At 50.1% G+C, this 20,389-nt stretch overlaps 1 protein-coding gene across 1 annotated transcript in view; it reads left to right on the top strand.

The window, feature by feature from the left end:
* Nucleotides 1-20,389, top strand: part of Podxl2 (podocalyxin like 2) — a 32,249-nt gene that overhangs the window by 8,173 nt on the left and 3,687 nt on the right. Inside the window, exons 2-4 of the mRNA XM_052174292.1 lie at nucleotides 1,234-1,506; nucleotides 16,418-17,223; nucleotides 17,569-17,643. Coding sequence (XP_052030252.1) covers nucleotides 1,234-1,506; nucleotides 16,418-17,223; nucleotides 17,569-17,643 — 1,154 coding nt within the window. The remainder of the gene's footprint in view (nucleotides 1-1,233; nucleotides 1,507-16,417; nucleotides 17,224-17,568; nucleotides 17,644-20,389) is intronic.

Genomic DNA, 20,389 nt, shown 5'->3' with positions numbered 1-20,389 from the left:
GGATAGCTAGCTCTGCCTGCTCAGAACAAGTGTTCTTCCCTCTGGGATGGGGGCTTGGAGTGACTGCCCATGCTTTAGATGTGAGGACATTCAGGTTGGATGTAAGGCATGAGCCTGGAGCCACTCAGCCTAGGGCAGGAAGACAAGTGTAAACTTACTTTTTTGGTACCCTCTGGCCTCCCCTTCTGGCCCTCTTAAGCTCCGCTTACCCCACCCAGATGCCTTCCTGTTGGTCAGTGTGCTATTCCTGGTCTTGGGCTGACTGACGTGTGCACAATGTACCTGACATCTCCCCAGTTTCGGCTGGAACTCTGTGCTCTTTCCTTTCCTTCAGAGGCCAAGCCCCGCTTTCCTCATCAGGGGGTCGAGGAGATTAACATTCAGATACTGTTTGTAAGGCACTTTGCACATGGCCCTGAAAAATATGAGGTCTTGTTTTTATTATAAACATCAGTGAAATTTTCCCTTCATTAGAATCACAGCAGGTCACAGTCCACATCCAATCCAGGGACACGACACGGGTGGGGGCTTGGACCTGGCCTCCCCACACCAGTGATGCTCTTAGTCTTAGGAGGGGCTCAGAGGGCATTTCACCAACCTCCTGACCTTCTAGGTGAGGAGGTGAGACCCGGGGGCCTTGAGCAGCTTCTCAGGGTGTTCAACTCTACAGAGGCCAAGCTAGCTGTCAGTAGTCCAGTCCAGCTCTTCTCAGTGTCAGACGGAAAGAGAGAGATGATGATCCCATTTAATTTGTAGTCTGGTCATTGTTTTGTCTCAACAATTCAGGAGGGTATACGATTCTAAATAAGCGTACAGAATTACCGGCACTAGTGAGCTTGCCCTGCAACCTTGCATGGGTGATTAAACTGCACCCAGGAGACCTGCCTGGATGCAAATCACATCTAATGCAGGCTGGAGGAGTTTCAGGGCTGGGATGCAAACTTAGAGAACATTGTCACGTGTAGAGCAAGGTCCTGGGCTCACATTTGTCCCTGCAGTGCCTGGCACAGCTACCAGACTGGGACAGAGGAGTTCTCTGAGCAGCCTGAGGATGAGGAGAGCTGGTTCGCCGAGTTCTCACTCCCTGCTGGTCCTGCTGGTCACAGGGAAGGCTGATCACCCCACACAGGGCATCTCAGGTCCCCTTGAAGCCGAGAAGTGTCCACGTCTGTGGCTTGTCTAGCCAGTCCTTGTCCGTACAACCCCTGCTAATGTCTGGCTTTGTGTTTGCAGGAGTTTCCCTGGGTGCTTGTGCAGTGGGCATGGATGAGCCTGGCCCTGAGGGCCTCACCTCCACATCCCTGCTGGATCTGTTGCTGCCCACTGACTTCGAGCCACTGGACTCGGAGGAGCCCAGTGAGGCCATGGGTCTAGATGCCGGCCTAGCCCCGGGCTCGGGCTTCCCCAGTGAGGACAGTGAGGAGTCCCGGCTCCTCCAGCCGCCACAGTACTTCTGGGAAGAGGAGGAACTAAACGGCTCCAGCCTGGACCTGGGCCCCACTGCAGGTAGCTCTGCTCACTAACCTCTATACAGGATACCAGGGATGCTGGAGGGGGGGGGCGGGCATGAGGCAGTTTGTACTCAGTCCCTTCTCCTTTTCTCTCTGGTGGCTTACAGGCTGCCATACATCTGTCATGGTCACATCTCTGAGAAAAGTCTCTCCTTAATACTGACTACTGTTTTGAGCCCAGGCACCCACACATACAGCCTGGGGCAGGTAGCCAGCGCGTGGAGCACCACTTCCAGCCCTGGCCTCTGTGGTGATGTGCTGGGCTTGTGGGGTCCTCTTTTTAAAGGCTGGGAAAAGAGAACTGTGGTATCAAAATTCAACCACAGATCTTCTCCCAAAACTAGGACATGCTCAGTAGATCTATGCTTTGTGATTTTAACAAGAATTGGTCAAGAGCACTGGCTGCTCTTCCAGCGGTCCTGGGTTTAATTCCCAGCCACTACATGGCGGCCCACAGCTCTTTGTAATTCCAGTCCCAGGGGACCTGACTCCCTCTTCTGAATTTCTCTATCCTCCCAGGGCAGCAGGCACACACTTGGTGCACAGGCAGACATACCTGCATGGAAAACGCTCATGCACATTAAATTGTTTTGTTTTGTTTTTTAATTTCTTCATGCAAATAAAATATATAAGTCTAATAATTTTACATGAATATTTGTGGTTTGTGATAGCCATATCTTTAATCAAGGCAGACGCAGTTGGATCACTGTGAGTTCCAGGTCAGCCTGTGAATCAGACCCTGTCTCCAAAGAAGGAGGTAAACACTATAGAAATTAAAAAACAAAACAAAACAAAAAAACCCAAAGTTAATTCAAAGGAAATAAAGCCACCCACAATTCAACAATAGAAAACTGAAAGAAAACTAAAACCATAAGAAACATTCTATTTTCTTTTTTTAATTAATTATTTATTTTATGTAAATGTATAAGTGTTATTTATTTATTTTATGTATATGAGAACACTGTAGCTGTTCTCAGGCACACTAGAAGAGGCCATCAGACCCCATTACAGAGGTTGTGAGCCACATGTGGTTGCTGGGAACTGACCTCTGGACCTCTGGAAGAACAGTCAGTGTTCTTAACCACTGAGCCATTCGACATATTTCTTAAATGTATTTCCATATTTTTAGTTATCCGTTTATAACCTGATTTTTTTTCTTATGAGTTCCTTTTATTTTTGTTTTATGTGTATGGGTATTTTGCTAGCATGTGTTTCCTCTTTGCACTGTGTGGGTGCTACTATGCAAGGAGACCAAGAGAGGGCTAGGTCCCCTGAGACTGGACTACAGGCACTCACAAGCCACCGTCTAGGTGCTGGCAATCACACCAGGTCCTGTGGAAGAGCAGCCAGTGCCCATGACTTCTAAGCCATCTCTCCAGCCCCCAGCACTCAGTTGTTAACAGTTGTGCAGTATCTCATGCATGGTTGTCAGGTGGCCCGAGCTCCTCCCCTGGTGTGGTTTACAGGTTTAGTTGTAGCAGCAAATGCCCTTATCCTTTTTGGCACTCTCCTGCCTGTAAGGTCTCCTGGTATAATGTCTAGAATGAAATCACTGGGTCAAGCGATTTCTCGGTCAGCATCCCACCCAGGAACAGAAGACAGGGAACCCAAACAGCCCCCAAGAGATAAGGCAGTGGGTTTGCAAAAGTCTGGCAGAGTGTGGGAGGATCCTGAGGAATCCAGGGTAGGCCACGGATGCATGGCACCACCCTGGGGTACAAAGGGTTGGAAGGTGACCGTCTCCTTCCCACTCCACAGCCGGCATCCTGTCTGCAGGTGCTTTAATATCCTCTTCTTCCTCTCATCAAGTAGCCTGTCGGAGACAGGCCAGGGAGCCCATGGCTGTGACTGATCAAGTCAGCCTGGGGCAGCGGTAGAGGAGAGCTTTAGACAGTTGGAAGGCAAGTGGCACAGCTCTGCCATCACGTGTGTGGGTCTTTACAAGGGCTCTGGAAGCATCTCCAATGTGACCCCCAGAGAGACTCTAGCACGCACTCACCAGAGGTACTGAGTTCTGGGGCCTGAGATGTTTCCCACCCCTGAGTTCCATTAGCCAGGTGTGACGGCCCAAGCATTCCTTGCATGCAGGCACTGATGCAGTGGATACCAAACTAGACTAGGTGGCAAGACCCAGTCTCAAGAAAGCCAGGGTCTGGAGATGAGGCATAAAGGTAGAGCTGCCTCCCTGGTCATGGGCAAGGGCTGGGCCTCCATCCCTAGAGCCTCTCAAGGGGAGGATTTTGCTCAGTCTGATAGGAAAAATTATAATGGTCTTTGGTAATAGCCTGGTAATAATATAAATAAAGTATATATTCATATATATACATGTATATATTCTGAACATAAATTATATAACATAGTCTGTACAATATATTTTACTTATATAAATGTCAACTATAGTTTTCAGGGCTGGAGAGATAGCTCAGTGGTTTAGAGCACTGGCTGCTCTTCAAGAGGACCCAGGTTTGATTCCCAGCACCCATATGGTGGCTCACAACCAATCACCTGTAATTCCCAGGTCCAGAGGATCCAACAGGCATGAAAGTGGTGCACATACACATATGTAGGCACAACACTCATGCATATAAAGTGAAAATAAATATAATATAGTTTCATTTGGGCTTGAACCATGGGGTAGAGGGGAGAAGGCAGGTTCTGCAGTTCCCACCCTGCCCACTAACAACAGCTGACATCAGTGAACAGTGCTAGGCCGAAGAATGAGGTCAAGTCTCACCTAGGACATGGGGGCCTCACCTTGCAGAGAGGGATGTGTTCCCAGAACCCAGCACAACACTTGGCAGTAGGAAGTGCCCTGCAGATGGTTACAGCTGTCACCATTGCCAGATTTTTTTTCCCACTGAAGCATTCTTTTTTTCTGCCACTGTACAATTTTTATATAGAAGAAAGTATGTCTCTGTCACTTACAAACAGAAACATCTTTACAGTCTGTCAATTGCTTTTTATGTTTTAGATTTTTTTTGTTTATATGCTGTGTGTGTGTGCTTGCTTGTTTATGTATACTATGTGTGTGCAATGCCCAGGGCATCCAGAAGAGGGCATCATATCCCTTGGAACTAGAGCTAGGAGGTGGTGAACTATCTCTAACCCTCTGGAAGAGCAGCCAGTGCTTTTAATGCTGAGCCATTGCTCCGGCCCCTTGAAAATGGTTCTTAAATGTTTTTGTTGCTTTTTTGTTTAGAGAAGTTCTTCCCTGAGATATCTGCTCCTCCATCACACTATCTCCTGTGCTTTTATACTTTATATTTAGTTATTGCAATGCTGGTGGGAGGTAGAAACCCGTATCAGTGACGTTTCTTGTTATTGTGATTAAACACCGGACAGGAAGCACACTTAGAGGAGGTGGGTCAGTCTGGGCTCAGAGTTCAAGGGGAAGCAGCTCACCACAGAGGGGAGGATGTGATTGCAGGCAGCTGTGGTGACAGCAGCCATGGTGACAGCAGCCGTGGTGACAGCAGTGTGCGTCTGGTACACCTCGCCTGCTCACATCCTGGAGGAACAGGAAATAGAGATCAGAAAGCAAGTATCTAAGCCCACCCCTAACAGCCCTCTTCCTCCCGCTAGGCTCCACCTCCTAAAGGTTTCACAACCTCCCAAAATAGTGCCATCAGCTGGGGACCAAGTGTTCCAACAGGAGTTTATGGGGGACATTCTCATCTAAACCACCAGGGGGCCTCATCTCCTCTTCCCCGGTTTCATCTTCATCAATCCCAACTGTTCAGACCTCCTTTCTTCTTCTTCTTCTTCTTCTTCTTCTTCTTCTTCTTCTTCTTCTTCTTCTTCTTCTTCTTCTTCTTCTTCTTCTTCTTCTTCTTCTTCTTCCTCCTCCTCCTCCTCCTCCTCCTCCTCCTCCTTCTCTTCCTCCTCCTCCTCTTCCTCCTTCTTCTTTTTTAGGATGTATGTATTTATTATATGTAAGTACACCATATCTGTCTTCAGATACCCTACTGGAGGGCATCAGATCTCATTACGGATGGTTGTGAGCCACCATGTGGTTGCTGAGATTTGAACTCAGGACCTTTGGAAGAACAGTCAGTGCTCTTAACCGCTGAGCCACCTCTAGAGCCCCTCAACCCTCCCACCTAAACTGCAGTCTGATGCTCTGTGCCTCTCTCTGGATCTTCCCCCTGTGGAGAGGCAGTGGGTAGGAGAGCAGCAGAGGTGCCTGGGCCTGACTCCTGGGGTCGCAGCTGAGTTCGAGTCCAGGGAAGGGTTGTGTCTCCTCTCTGGGCTTCTCCAGGCCCCATGATAAGAAGTCCTGCCATCATCCGCTGAGTTCAAGCCTGTCATGATTTCTAGCTCTCAGTGTGGCTTCACTTGGTTTACTGGCTTCTCATCCTTGTCTCACTGACTGATGTTAACCCAGTCCTCACAGGGAAGGACAGGAAGACACAGGCAGGCAGCCTCACTGCTGGCTTGCTGGCGGCCTTCCCCTCCCCCTTTGTGTCTTGCCTTTTTATACCTCACGGTCCAATCTTTCTGGGCAAACACTCCTGGGTGAAGCCCAGTTTTATAGAACGTAGCTTATATTTCCAGCCCTCCACAGCACAGCCCCCCTTCCTCTTCCGCCTGGCAGAGCTGAGCGCATGAGCTACTCAGGGGCTCACCTGTGACTCTAGCACCGGCCCTAGATCCTCTTCTAACTGGCACTGGCTCAAGCCTGCTCCTTCAGCCTCTACTTCTGATTCTTCCTATCTCATTGGCCACAAAAGCTCTTTTTCACCTTAGCCGCCTGGTTGCTAGGTGACCATCCTTCACTACCCGGCTCAACAGGGGACAGTCATGTTGCCCATGAGCAGATGCTGGTGGCTGCGGTGCTGCTAGTGCCCTGTCCATCTCACTCTCCGGACCAGTGGTGGGTCAAGGTACCCACTTCCCAGTCCACCCCTTGTGTCTCTGCGTGCCATTACCAGCTCCTCAACAGTTTCTTTGCAGTGCCTGCAGGGCGTTGCTGCAAGAGGGCTGAGGTGAGAAGGGAGTTAGGGTTCATGCTGGCAGTGCAGTGGGTAGGGAGGAAGATACTCAGACGAGCCGAAGGGTACTGTGTCACTCACCACCACTACTGGCTTCTGCTCGCACTCTCCGGGTCAGAGTCCTACACCCCGCATCAGAGGACCTCAGTTGCCTCAGAGCGGCTCTTCAGGTCTACGTCTCTTCAGAAGAGCAGACACAACAACGTGAGGAGGGGTGGGTGGTGGATGAATCCATGCAAGCTTGAGGCGGTGTTAAAGCAAGATCAGCTCATTCCCAACTACTAGAGATAAACAGTAGCTGCCGTTTTATCCAGTTTTAGCCACTTTCTATTATAGGATTGGAAGATTCTGGAAGGCAGACCTCCACAATAGAAAGGACACATCTGGGAGATCTTTGGGTCTCATGGTCCTGGGTTGCTCTGTGACATTTACCCCTTGATCATGACACTCAGCCACCCAGAAGGTGGAGCTCCGGCCCTAATCACTTATTAAAGGCCTATCTTGGTACTATCATAACCACAATTAAATTCTTCCCACCCCCTCACTGCCAGGACTCACAATCCTCCTGCCTCGGCCTCCTGAATGCTGTGGTTGCAGTTGTCCAACACTCACAGTTGGCTTTTGAACCATACATTTCAAAGTGAGTTTCAGGGGTGATGTTCAGTCCACAATACCCCAGGATTGCTCCCTGTCGCTCTACCCATTTTCTTTTCTGTAAGACAGGATCTGTATTAGGCACTAAAGTCCCAGGGAAGAATCCTGCCAAAGAGGGTGTGGATATAAGCCCTGGACGCCAGCAGGTCCTAGGATCCCTATGCACAGACTCACAGGCTTGTGTGGAAAAGGGTTGTGGGGGTTTATGGAACAAGGAATAGTTTGCAGCTCCGGCAGGGGACTCAAAGTGCCAGCTTGGGCTGTCTGGGCTATCCTGTTCAATCCTGTGCTATTGGCTTCAAGGGCTGTCTGGGCTATCCTGCTCCATTTTGTTCTACTGGCCTCAACCCAAGGTACACTGCCTAGAAAAGTCATTATCCCTTTCCTTAGCGACCCCCATAGGGAGTGAGCTCTGCATCCCAGGGCCCGAAAAGGGTCGGGTTGGTTCAGATTGGATCCTGGACCCCTTGCCTGCCCTATCACAAAGTCAGAATTCTCTGATTGGCAAGGGCTGTGGTAAGATGCCCCTAAAGCCAGTGCATGGGGGTCCCTTAACTCCAAGAAGAGGGAGGCATATTCCCAAAGGGGAATCACACTCCCAGAAAGAGGGGTAGCAGAGGGGACCATGAACAGTAAAGCCTTGAGTAGTGCTTTCCCTCTGAGTATCTCGTGGATCGCAGAAGCAGGGCAGCCACTATCACTGTTTTATAGCTAAGGAAACTGGGTCAGAGATTTAAAAGTGGCACTAAATTACCCAGAGAATAAGTGGCAAAGCTAAATCTCAAATCAGCCACCCTTCCCTAGATGGAATCATTCTTACTAGACTTCTTTAATTACGCCTGCCTGAAATGGAACTTGCAGAAACCAGACACCGAGGCAGCTGTCTGCTGGGACCTGGGGATAGTGTTGTACCACAAATCCTTGCTGAACCGTAGCTGCTGCTGCTGCTGCTGTTGTTGCTTCGTGCTCTGACCCTGTAACTACTGAGCTACTGTACCCACATGAGTGTGTTCACTGGGAGGGAAAGGCCCTGAGGCAGAGCCAGCTGCCAAGCTCTGAAGGGAATGCTCATACCCCAACCCCGGCAATAAAGCTCTTTATTTTTATGCTTTTAATAAATACTAGCATATAAATATTTTAAAGTGCAAATAAAAGAAAATAGAATTGGCCTACATTCTCGTCATCTATAGCTACTGATTGTCTTGGTCTCTCTTCTGACTTTATTTCCCTTATAGGAAATGGATTTTTAAAAGGCTTTGGCATTAAACAGAGCTGTGGTACACAGAGCTCTGGGGGCTGATCATCAGCATCAATGTCCAGTGCCAGCAAGTACTTCTGCAACTCCGCAGTGAGGGCTGATGGTGCCCCAGGGTCCAGTGGGGCACCGGCCACCGAGTCAGCCGCACCCCGCCTCCCTCAGTGGTTTTTGAGACAGGGTCTCAGTTAGCATCCCAGGCTGACCTTGAACTCCATCAGTTCTCCCCCTTCAGCTTCCCAAGTGCTCATAGAGGCGAGCCATCATGGCGCTGGGCTCTTCAGCTCCCACTGTGTGAACTGAGCTGTGGTGGACCCTGAAAACATGGGTGTGTGCCCCTTGATTGATTCTAGGGGGCTAGAAATCTAGGTTTAACATTTTTAAAATTTTATTATACTTATTTATTTTGTGTGTGGGTATGCATTTTACCATGTGAAATCCCAGCCTTGCTTCTGTCTCTTTGAAGACTGTTGAGGCTGATCCTTACAAAGTCGGTTTGGTTGACTGATGTCCTCTCTCCTTTCCCCTGTGTTCTATACAGATCTCTTTTGGCTTTGGGTATTTCCACATTAACACTCGGTTGAATTGCTGACTGGCCGGTGCACTAAGGGTACAATTTTCAGAGATTTGACATTAACCTGAAGGGACATTTAAAGTGATCTTTTAAGGTCTCTGGCCCCGATGCCTGTTTTTAATTCCAGGCCTTGAACAGGGAGGTCAGTCCATTAATATTTCACCTAATGCCAAATGTCTTCAGTGCTAACCCTCTGCCCTGGGGAGAGGGACAGAACAAGGTCCCCCGGCTGTAGTAGTTCATGGAGGGAGGGCCGTGTGCAAAGCCCAGACGAAGCAGAGAGATACAGAGCACGATATATTTAGAAAGCAAACACCAGCTCCATGGTGAGGTTAACGACAGAAATAGAAAGGGGTGGAGGAGCAAGCTGAGGAGAGCAGGGGTTCGCGGGCATGTGCTGTCTCCCGTGAGCCCACGGGACCTCCCAGGAGCCTGCAGGCTCTCCCAGGGACAGGGACAGCCTGCGTGCAGACTCCTCTTCTGCCCCAGGGAGCCCTCTGCTGGTACATCATATACCAAGGCTGGAACTCACTCAGCATATACGGTGGACATTTGTTCTTAAACTGTGTTGAAGCTGGGCGCCTTTAATCCCAGCACTCAGGGCAGAGGCAGGCGTGTCTCTGAGTTTGAGACCAGCCTGATCTACAGCCAGAGCTACACAGAAAAATCTCATCTCAAAAACAAATAACAAAGACAGACAAGACAAAACAAAAACCCCACAGGGTTTCAAGGACAGGCGCTCCAACAGAGAAGGTGGAGGATGAGAAGTCTGGTTGTGTGGCCCCAGGATAGGGATGGTAAAATTGGAAGCCCTCAGAGAATATGTCAATCCATTTTTCTCCCCTTGAAGGACCCTTAACGGTGGCTCTCTCTAGATAAAAAGAGTTGGGATAAAAAAATATAGGAAGAAAGAGAGAGGCAGCAAGAGAAAAAGGCTTTTTTCTTTTTAAAGGGGGCCAGGAATGTTCCAGAAAGTAATTAATTGCAGCCAGTTATCTGACAGGGTGGGGCTTCCAGCAGTCCAGCGTTAGAGGCCCAGGTGGCTGGGACCTCATCCTAGTGGTGACAGTCACAGCCAACCCTGCGGCCACTGCTGTCTCTCATGAGACGTACAAGGGGTGTGCAGTGTGGCCCCAGGAGGTTGCTGGGAAGGCAAAAGCAAGACATACACCACTTTTCCTGTTGCTATAACAATAGCCCAACAGCAGGAACTTAAGGAAGGAAGGGTTTACTGTGCCCCACACAGTAGTGCAGTCCATCACGGTGGCCGGAGGATGAGGCAGGGGATCACATTGCCTAACAGCCAGGAAGCAGAGTGTGGGAGAGAGACAGAGACACAGAGAGAAACAGAGACAGAGACACAGAGAGAAACAGAGACAGACAGACAGTGAGAGACACAGAAATGCTTCAGCTCAGCCTACTCTTTCCTGTTTATTCTGGTCAGGACTCCACAGCCCCTGGGATAGTTGGACCAAATTTAGTGTGGGTCTTCCCACCTTGTTTAATGTAATCTAGAAACCTGCCCCAACCCCCAGTTATGCCCAGAACTTTATTTCCATGGTGATTTTAAGTCCCATCAGATTGGCTTCTGAGATTACTGTAGCTCCTTCTCATTTTTTTTGTTTTTTTGTTTGTTTGTTTTGTTTTTTTGTATTTGTTTTTTTTTTTTTTTCGAGACAGGGTTTCTCTGTATAGCTCTGGCTGTCCTGGAACTCACTCTGTAGACCAGGCTGGCCTCGAACTCAGAAATCCGCCTGCCTCTGCCTCCCAGAGTGCTGGGATTACAGGTGTGCACCACCACCGCCAGGCTCCTTCTCATTTTTTATACTATGATGTCATAACAGTATCCCACCGTGGAGGGTTGGGTACATACACTCCAGGCCATATCTCGAGGTGAGGGCTCCCAGAATTATGGCTCCTGCCTGTCCGTCTAAAGCAGCCCCTCCTGTGACTCAGGCCCAGCCTTACACTGTGGCTGTGGTCAGAGAAAACAACAGCTTCGCTTCCTGTGGGGATCCTAAGCTGAGTCTGGCTTTTGAATGAAGGGACTGTGAAGTGTCTTTAGCTCCACAGAACCAGGGCCTCCACAGTAATGACAAGCGGCACACTCAGAGGCCATGCTTTCACTCCTGGACCCGCATCTGAGGAGAAACAAGTTCCCAGGCTGTGGGGGTTAGAGACCAGGCTGCGTGGGACCTAGTGAAAAGTTAGATTCAAACTGAAGCCACAAGGTGGAGCTGTAACTTTACAGCATCTTTCCCAGGCAGTTCTAGAAGGAAGCCAGGGAGCCTCTGTTCCATTAGGCTCCGTTCAAGAGGGTATCTGATGGTTCTGGGCCTGCCCTGTCTTGTGACTTAGCTTGATCTTGTCAGGGTGGGTTAAGTCTGAGAGACTTCTGGCCCTTACTCTGTGGATGATGTCTTTGGCACAGGCTTCCTGAAAACCACCCCTTGCACGGTCTTAGAGGGTGACACATGCTGTGTCCGCAGCTCTTCTTTCACAGTAATTTCCTTTTTTTAAATTTAAATTTAAATTTTTTAAATTAGTTCTTTGCAATGCTAGTGATAGAGAGCCCTGTGCTCCTAGGCAAGCATCTACACGGTCTCTCCTTCTCCTTTTTCTGATTCCTTTACACTTTGCCATGGGCACCCCGTCTTGACGGCTTTAGCACTTTACAAACCCAATACTCGTGCCAGCCTAAATCACTCAGATCTGCCAGAGCCTCTACTATCCCGTAAAGATCTCATCCTACCATGGGGGCTCTGCAGAGCCACTCGATCCCTGTCCCAGGTCATCTTGGTCTACTTTCTACAGCAATGACGAACACCTTGGCCAAAAGCAGCCCGGGGAGGAAAGGGTTTATTTGGCTTATACATCATGGTCCATCCTTAAGGGACGTCAGGGTGGGAACCATGGAAGAAGCTGCTCACTGGCTCGCTCGGCCTGCTCTCTTACACAGCCAGGGACCACCAGGCCAACGATGGCACTGCTCACAGCGGGACTGGGCCTTTCCCCATCAATGATTAATCAAGGAAGCGCCCCACATACATGCCCCCAGGACAGTCGGACGGGGGCAACTTCTCAACTGATGTTTCCTCTTGCCATGTGACTCAGTCTGTGTCAAGTAGACAGAGCCTGGCCAGCACACCGCTGGATGGCATCTTCACTCTCCTATGACCACAGTCCTATTTGTCCCTTGAATGCCATCAAACACCTCTTAGTGACTGACTCCCGAGGTGACGTCTGTGTTTCCCATTGTCTTCCAGTGCCCAGTGTCCACAGAGACCTCGGCCAGGGATAACCAGTGTCTTCCAGCGACTGCCCTCCCTCACGTTGCTTCACATGCAGCGCCTGTCTGGGGGGATGGAAAGTTGTATTGCTCCGTCTCGCTGCTTCCAGAGCACTCAGGCTGATCCCATGCCCCTTCCCACGATGCACCCTCCTCCCACTACCTCACAAGCCGGCCTGTGAGGTGCTCTTTAACTTCTTAAGAGTCCTCCCCAAATTCAGAGGCAGCACACTCCTTGATTCCCATAGCTTCCTGTATCCACCCCTGTCTCCATGTTGACTCTTAGATTTTCCTTTCCTCTGTATTAGAGGTTGGGCCTGAGGGCTGTCCCTTCTATCTTCACTGATTCTGTCCACAGGTTCATGCTCCTGTCAGGACTACAATTTAGTCTCCAGTCCATCATCTGTTTGGGGGCAGACCTCATTCATCAAAGCGCAATATTACCCCATGCAACCAAGAGGAAGACATTCACCCCAGGAGCCCTCGTGGGGACATTTCCACCTGCAGGGAGCAGCCTCAGTTTCCTATTTCAGCAGAGGCAGTGCCACTGTCCCCACCCCCTTAACCTATCTTTGGTTTGTTTGTGTCCCTGTCCCTGTGTGAGCCGACAGATCAGAGAAATGTGTCCACTCAAGTCCAGTTGAGTTTAATTGGGTAACTTCTAGGCACATGGGAACCTTAGGGGTGACTGCACCATGGGACAGGAGGCTCCCTCCCCCAGTTTATTTATATATCAGAGTGGGGAGGGCGCTCAGATGTCTAATGAGGCCTCCATACCTCCTCAAGGGACTGTGACTGGAAGGGCGGGCTGGGTATTGTGAGGGTCTGGGTAGTCATGGCCACTCTAACTCCAAGCCATCAGGCTTCTCCTCCTATGCCGCCCCACCTACCCCATGGGGGGTACTTACTTCAGGCTCTATGCCTTCTTGGGAACTTCCCACCTGCTGGAACTCTGCTGATGGGGCTCCCCCTGCCCCGCACCCAGGTTCTGCCTTGTCCGGGATCTCATGCCGCCCAGTGGTGAGGGCTCTTTGGAACCTCCCTCTGGACTCAGCAGCTCTGTCCAGGGCCACAGTCCTCATGTCTGTCAGCTGCTCACACTCTGCGTCTTTCTCCTCTCTCTCCCACCCTGACTCTCCGCTCCTGCGCTCGTCTCCTGAGCCACTGCAGCGGGTTTCCTGACTCGTACTCTTTCCAAGGGAGCTCTTGTGACTGCAGGGGTTTTCTGTTCTGTTCTTAGACACTGCTTCTCCCTATCCTACTCCCCAGGACTGACATGCCCTTCCCCCCAGCCCACGTCAGTTTTGGTATTACGTTACATTTTAGATTTCAATAGATCTAGCAATTAAAGTTCTTGCTTATATTGAACTTACATTTTTTTTTTTTTTTAAGGACAGGGTCTTGCTATGTAGCTTAGGCTAGCCCAAACTAATGGCACTCTTGCCTCAATAGCATATAGCACAACACATGGCTTACTGTTTTAAAAAAGCTAATTATTTGTTTATTCTCAAGGCCCAGGCTAGCCTTGAACTTGATTATCTAGCTGAAAATAGCCTTGTGCTCTGGATCCCCGACCTCCAACTCCAGAGTACAGGGCATTACAGGCGTATCCACCGTGCCTAGCTGTAGAGTGCTTTGTTCTTTCATGTTCATATTTTTGAGGGGTAGCTTCCACTTGGGTCTCTGGAAATCCAGTCAGACCTCCTCGTCTTGTTGAGCGCTGCCATCCAGACAAGCCGCTTCCTTTGCATCACTGTGTCTTGGGGCTGGTTCCCCCAAATGTCTCGTGAGTCTTGATGGTTCGTTTGTGCTGCCTGGTTCCAGGGCTTCTGTGGGTTTCCTCCGTGGGTGTGTGGTCCCTGTTCCCTGGATGGCGTCACTACCTCCTTGTGCAGGGAGCCAGCTACTGTCTCTGCAGGCTGTGCAGAGGAGGAGGAGGAGGACCTTAAAGGACCACGGCTCCACACTTAAAAACACGAACATAAGAAAAGGGCAGCGAGGACGTTCTAGCTGCTCCGTATGGCCCACCAGGTTCCCACCGGTGCTAAGACGGCTCAGGTTCTAAGTCTTAGCTTATTTGTTGCTATTCGGTGTTTCAGACAGCATCTCAGTCTGCAGCCTCAGCTGGAGCGTACTATGTGCTCCAGGCTGGCCTGAGTCACGGCAATCCTGCCTGCCTCATGCTAGGACTACAGGACAGGGACACTATAGAAGTCATACTTCTTACTCCAAAGAAACCTTTTTTGTTTTGTTTTTGCTTGTTTTTGCAATTATTCTTCTCAGATCTCTCTAGAGTCCTTTTATACTTTTTTTTTTTTTTTTTTTTTTTTTTTTTTTTTTTTACCAACTGATTCCTAGACCTGCGACACCACCTCTATTTTGAGGTTTATTGTCGTGAAATTCTTGTGTTTCTTGATTTTCAGTGTCCTTTAGTTTGTTTTTATCTAGAAGACTTTTTTTTTCTTTTTTGGTTTTTTGAGACAGGTTTTCTCTGTGTAACCCTGGCTATCCTAGAACTCACTCTGTAGACCAGGCTGGCCTCGAACTCAGAAATCTACCTGCTTCTGCCTCCCGAGTGCTAGGATTACAGGCATGTGCCACCACTGCCCGGCTTCTAGAAGACATTTTTAAATAACTCTCAGAGAATTTGTGGATAATAAAACTTTCGAGTCTTTGTATGCATAAAATATATTAATTTTGCATCTATAATTGAATGACAGTTTCGTTGGGTTTAAAGTTCCAACTTCCTGGTCTGAGAATATAGCTCAGTGATAGAGCAGTTGCTTATCACGTGTGAAGCCTGGTATTCCTTCCCTCACCCCCATCTGAGAGAGGTGCGGGAGTACGTGTTTATATGTAACATGGGTGCATGTGAAGGCCAGATGTTGGAATTGGCTGTCTTTCTGAACCATTCTCGTTATTATTCCTTTTTATCTTTTGAGGTGGGGTCTCTGAATCACTGATGTGGCCAGGCCAGATGAGCACCAGGACCTGACCTGTCTCTGCTTGCCCAGTCCTGGGATTACTGATGTACATTATCAGAACTGGCCTTAAAAATTATTTTAGCTGGGCAGTGGTGGCACGTGCCTTTAATCCCAGCACTTGGGAGGCAGAGGCAAGTGGATTTCTGAGTTTGAGGCCAGCCTGGTCTACAGAGTGAGTTCTAGGACAGCCAGGATTATTAAAAAAAAAAAAAAACCCTGTCTCGAAAAACCACAAGACAAAATATATATTTAAGTATGTATGTATGTATGTGTGCCACATGTGTGCAGTACCCATAGAGGCCAGAAGAGGGCGATGTTTTTTGAACTTGTCTTGGAGGCAGTTGTAAGCCATCTGACTTGGGTGTTGGGAACTGAACTGCGGTATTCTGGCAGAGCGACAGGGGCTCTTAGTTTTTAAGCTGCGTCTTCAGCCTCACACCTGTCTTTATGTGGGTGCTAGAAATTCAATCATTGTCCTTGTGGTTGAGTGGCAAGCTTCCTGCTTCCTCTCTGCTTCCTGGTCCACAAAGACATAAACAAGCTGCCGAGTCCAGCTTCTGTTACCATGGAGCTCCTCCCTCCCATGCCCCCTTGCCGTTGTGGTCTGTATCCCCTCAAACTGTGAGTCAAAACAAATCTTTCAGTTTCTGCTGGTCAAGTTCCTGGTCACAGCAATGATAAAGGTAACTAATACTGTATTGTAATCTGTCTCCTTTAGTCTCATTTTGTTTGGGAGATTTTATGTTTTATTTTTATTTTGTATGAGTATTTTTGCCTGTAGTACCTCTGATGGCCAGAGGAGGGTGTGGAGCATCTGGAACTGGTTGTGAGCAGCTATGAGATCTGGGAATGGAACCCTTGCTCTTAACACCAGGCCACCTCTCCAGGCCCTAAATTTCTCTCTCTCTCTCTTTTTTTTTATTACCATAAGAGCAAATATGAATGGCCAGCTAGCTCCCTGTGTCCGTGTGGGCGGGCTTCAATCTCCTCCCTGGCTTACTTCCCACCCTTCCCCGGCACTGCCAACCGCCAGGCACCCCTCTATCCTTCTACTGCGTGGTGACACAACTCTTCTCTCATATTCATAAAGACCGCTCAGTCAGCGTCACCCCACCCATGGCTGGCAAAACCTGTCAGTTAGCTCTCCATCTTTCCCTAGACTACGTCTTCCCAGACCTGACTGAGAAGGTGGCGTCCATGGAAGAGCCAGGCCAGGCTTCAGACTTGCCAAACCTGCCCTCCATCCTGCCCAAGATGGCTCTTGCTGAACCTCCCTGGAATATGCCTCTGGAGGAGGAGGAGGAGGAAGAGGAGGAAGAGGAGGAAGAAGAGGAGGAAGAGGAAAGGGAAGAAGAGGAGAGGGAGAAGGAAGAAGCAGAGGAGGAGGAGGAGCTGCTACCTGTGAGCGGGTCCCCAGGAGCCACCACACAGGCCCACGCCCCTTCACCCAGCACCAGCAGCACCAGCAGCACCAGCCAGAGTCCTGGGGCCACCAGACACAGGCAGGAGGATTCTGGAGACCAGGCCACATCAGGCATGGAGGTGGAGAGCAGTGTGAAACCCACCTTGTCAGTGCCCTCAGTCACCCCAAGTACAGTGGCCCCGGGGGTTCAGAACTATAGCCAGGAGTCTGGGGGCACTGAGTGGCCAACTGGGGGGCTGGGAGTTCAGTCTGAGGTTCCCCAGGGAGCTGGTGAGGAGGCCACAGTGGGAGCAGCTGACTTCGATGGCCAGCAGGGGGCACTGCCATTCTCATCACTCCCACAAACAGTGCCTCCAAGTGGGACTGAGGTCCCCAGTGAGGGTCCCTTTTACCCCAGAACCCCAGACTCTTTCCCACCCGGACCCCAAGACACAGAGTCAACCCCTTCCTCTGCTACCTGGGGACAAGAAGGTCTCAGTGAGCAGCCCCTGGAGAGTCGGGCAGCTGAAGCCCACTCACTAACACCGTGGGACTCTACTCAGGTAAGCCAGGTGCAAACTGCCCTTGGTGTCTGAATACCTGCTGTCCCCTGGGTCCTCAGGGTGTCAGCAGCAGTGTGGTCAACACCCGTGTGCCCACGTCATTGTTTGTACACACAGGGCGCTGGAGGGAGGGAAGGGGTATTCACGAGTGCACAGGGCCAAGGCAAAGCCTCAGGACGAGCCAAGCCTCTCTTCCTGTGTGACACTGTTTAGCCTTCTGCACACAGGGTGGGGACCCTGACATGGCAGCTCAGGAGGATGTGGTTGCCCGCAGCTCCCCGGACCGCAGGCTCTGCAGCGGTCTCCCCTAAGGCCTGTGTGCCCTGTTTGCTTTCTCCTGCACAGGTGATCTGCAAGGATTGGAGCAACCTGGCTGGGAAGAGCTACATCATCCTGAACATGACAGAGAACATAGACTGTGTGAGTGCTGAGACCGCAGAGGGAGGTGCCACAGAGGGGAGGGGCTTGCCAAGAGAAGCCAGCCCAGCCAGGGCTGAAGCAGCACCCCCACCCCCCTCAGGGAAAACCAAAAAGACTCTAGGACTCTTCCCTCCTTGCTTTCTGTAGTTTTGTATTTTGTTTTCTTTTGATCCCAGGCCGACCTCAAACACAGTTTGTAGCTTAGGATGATTTTGAACTCCAGAACCTCCTGCCTCTGCCTCCCTGGTACTGGGATCTCAGGCCTGGTTTTATCCAGTGTCAAGGATGAGACTCAGGGTCTTGTCGTGCTAGGGAAGCGCTTTACCAACTGAGCTGCACCCCCATTTCCATTTAAAGGAACTCTTGTTCCTGTGTGCCACATGCAACTCTGATGATTGAGACCTATTCTTTTTGTCCTTAGGGTTTTGTTGAGAAAGAATCTTCCTATATTGGCCAGACGGCTTGGAATTTCTGGGTTCATTCAAACCTCCCACACCCACCTTCAAGTACTGGAAGAAGTCAGCACCATTGCTGCCCAACAATAACGTTTAATGTTTTCATGCTGGGGCGTAGTGACATGTGCCTGCAATCCCAACATGGTGGCAGCTGAGGCAGCAATCAGGGTTCAGAGCCAGGTTGGGTCACACAGATGCTATCCACAAAGGATGTCCCCACCCCATCCTAGTTGCTTTTTTATCATCTTAGGCTTTTTAGAAGAGACAACTGTGTTAGTTCATAGCTCTCTAAAGAGACATCAAAAGGCTAATGGGAAAGCTCTCTCTCTCTCTCTCTCTCTCTCTCTCTCTCTCTCTCTCTCTCTCTCTCTGTGTGTGTGTGTGTGTGTGTGTGTGAGAGAGAGAGAGAGAGAGAGAGAGAGAATGAGACTGACCGACTGAGATACTCATAGACTTATATAGGTCATGTGCTAGGCCGTCAATCACAAGGCAACCATGTCTGAGCCTCCAGGTGATTGAGATGGTGTCCTCTGGCAGAAAGCAACTTGAGGAAGAACAGCCATTTGGCTTACACTTCCGGTCATGGGCTGTCACTGGGGGAAATCAGGGCATGATGTAAAGCAGAACCCATGAACGAACACTGCCTGCCAGCTGCCCTCGGGCTCACACTTAGTGTTTTTATACAGCCCAGGAACATCTGCCCAGGAAAGGTGCCAGCCACAGCGGCTGGACCCTCACGCATCAATTCATAAGATAATCCCTCACAGGCATGTCTGTAGACCAACTGTTCTAGGCAGTTCCTCGACTGAGGCTCCTCCTCTCAGATGCCCCAGGCTATGCCAAGCTGACAGTTAAAGCTAGCCACATGACTGTGGCTCCTGACGTTAGGTCCTTCCTCCTGGGGTGACTAGACTCTTCTACTAGAAGTATGAAGAGCTGTCCATGTTCTGGAAGCCAAGTCAGGGCAGAGGTTGGGTGTGTCTGTATAATTAATGTGCTTGCATGAACACGGGTACTCAGTAACTCTGGGGTCAGGACTAATAGCCCCACATAGAATTGTGCTAGACATCTTCATGGTCACAGGCACTGTTTTTCTCTTGAAAATGTGAACTCCCAGAGCTAGGGTGTGGCTCTGTGGTGCTGCACAGCAGTCTTGGGTTCATTCCCAGCATGAGGTGTGGGGGTAGAAGATAAAACAGAAAAGAGCTTCCATCTTCTCCAGGCAGAGTGTGCTCTTGGTGTATCGTTCCCCAAGCACTGCATGACTTGCTGCCTCTCATCCAGCAGTCCACTGTTTCCGTTCTGACCTGTCTGAAGGCGGTGGGCCACACAGAGGCCTTGTCTTCAGACAACAAAATAGGGAGGAGTGTGCCACTGCTCCCAGAGATGGCTTTACAAGATGCAGCTGCAGTTTTACAACTTTGGACTTGAGATCTGCAAGAGTAGTGCAGGCTAGCCAGCGTCTCCCGTTTTCTATTTAGGACATAGGAGGCAGGAAGGAAGCCAGCAGAGAGTAGCAGGCACAGACACAGAATGACAAAGTAGCGAATGCCGAGCTGACCTTGGAGTCTAGAAGCCAGGAGAATCTTTGCCCCAGAGATGAAGGGTCCCATCCTCTACCTGGAACAAGGTGGCCGCCAGGGGGTGCAGAGAGCTGGATTACCTGACCCTGAAGAACAGCTACTGTTCCAGAGTCTGTGCTTGAGTGAGGTGTGAGGTCGCCTACATCTCAGATGGGTAAACTGAGGCTCAGAATGTTGCTGGAGGCCAGAGCTAAGAGATGACAGGATTTGAACCCTGGTGCATTGCATATAGTTCCAAAGCCAGTGCTTTCCCCGTCTAGCTAACTCTGAGTCTGGGCGAGTTCCCCACACAGTAAAGGGTGTCAGACATGCCGCAGAGTAGCAGCTGGTAGAAGTCTGTCCTGCCCTCACGTTAGTAACAACACTGACCATGGGACTTGATTGCTTGGGGCAGAACTGCTGACCAGGAAGCTAGACAGAGTCTAGGCCTGAGCTGCACCTGGCATTTGCTGTGGTCACAAGGAACAAGCCTGCCGTGAGTCAGCTTGGTGGATTTCAGGTTGGCACAACCACCAAGCCATAGATCCTTATCCTAGGTAGGAACCCAATAAGAATAGCAGTTCATCTCTGCCTTGGGTGTCACAAGGAAGGCACTGGGCTTGCACCCACAGTGGCCTGCTGGCATGTCTGTGACTCCACAACACCCTGGAGAACTGAGCCTGTGGGAGAGGTGTCTAATTGGGACTCTTGGAAGCTAGAGGAATGGGG

Source organism: Apodemus sylvaticus, chromosome 2 (genome assembly GCF_947179515.1).
Source record: "Apodemus sylvaticus chromosome 2, mApoSyl1.1, whole genome shotgun sequence".
In the NCBI taxonomy this organism is placed as follows: Eukaryota; Metazoa; Chordata; class Mammalia; order Rodentia; family Muridae; genus Apodemus; species Apodemus sylvaticus.
This window is presented reverse-complemented; position numbering and strand designations above follow the sequence as displayed.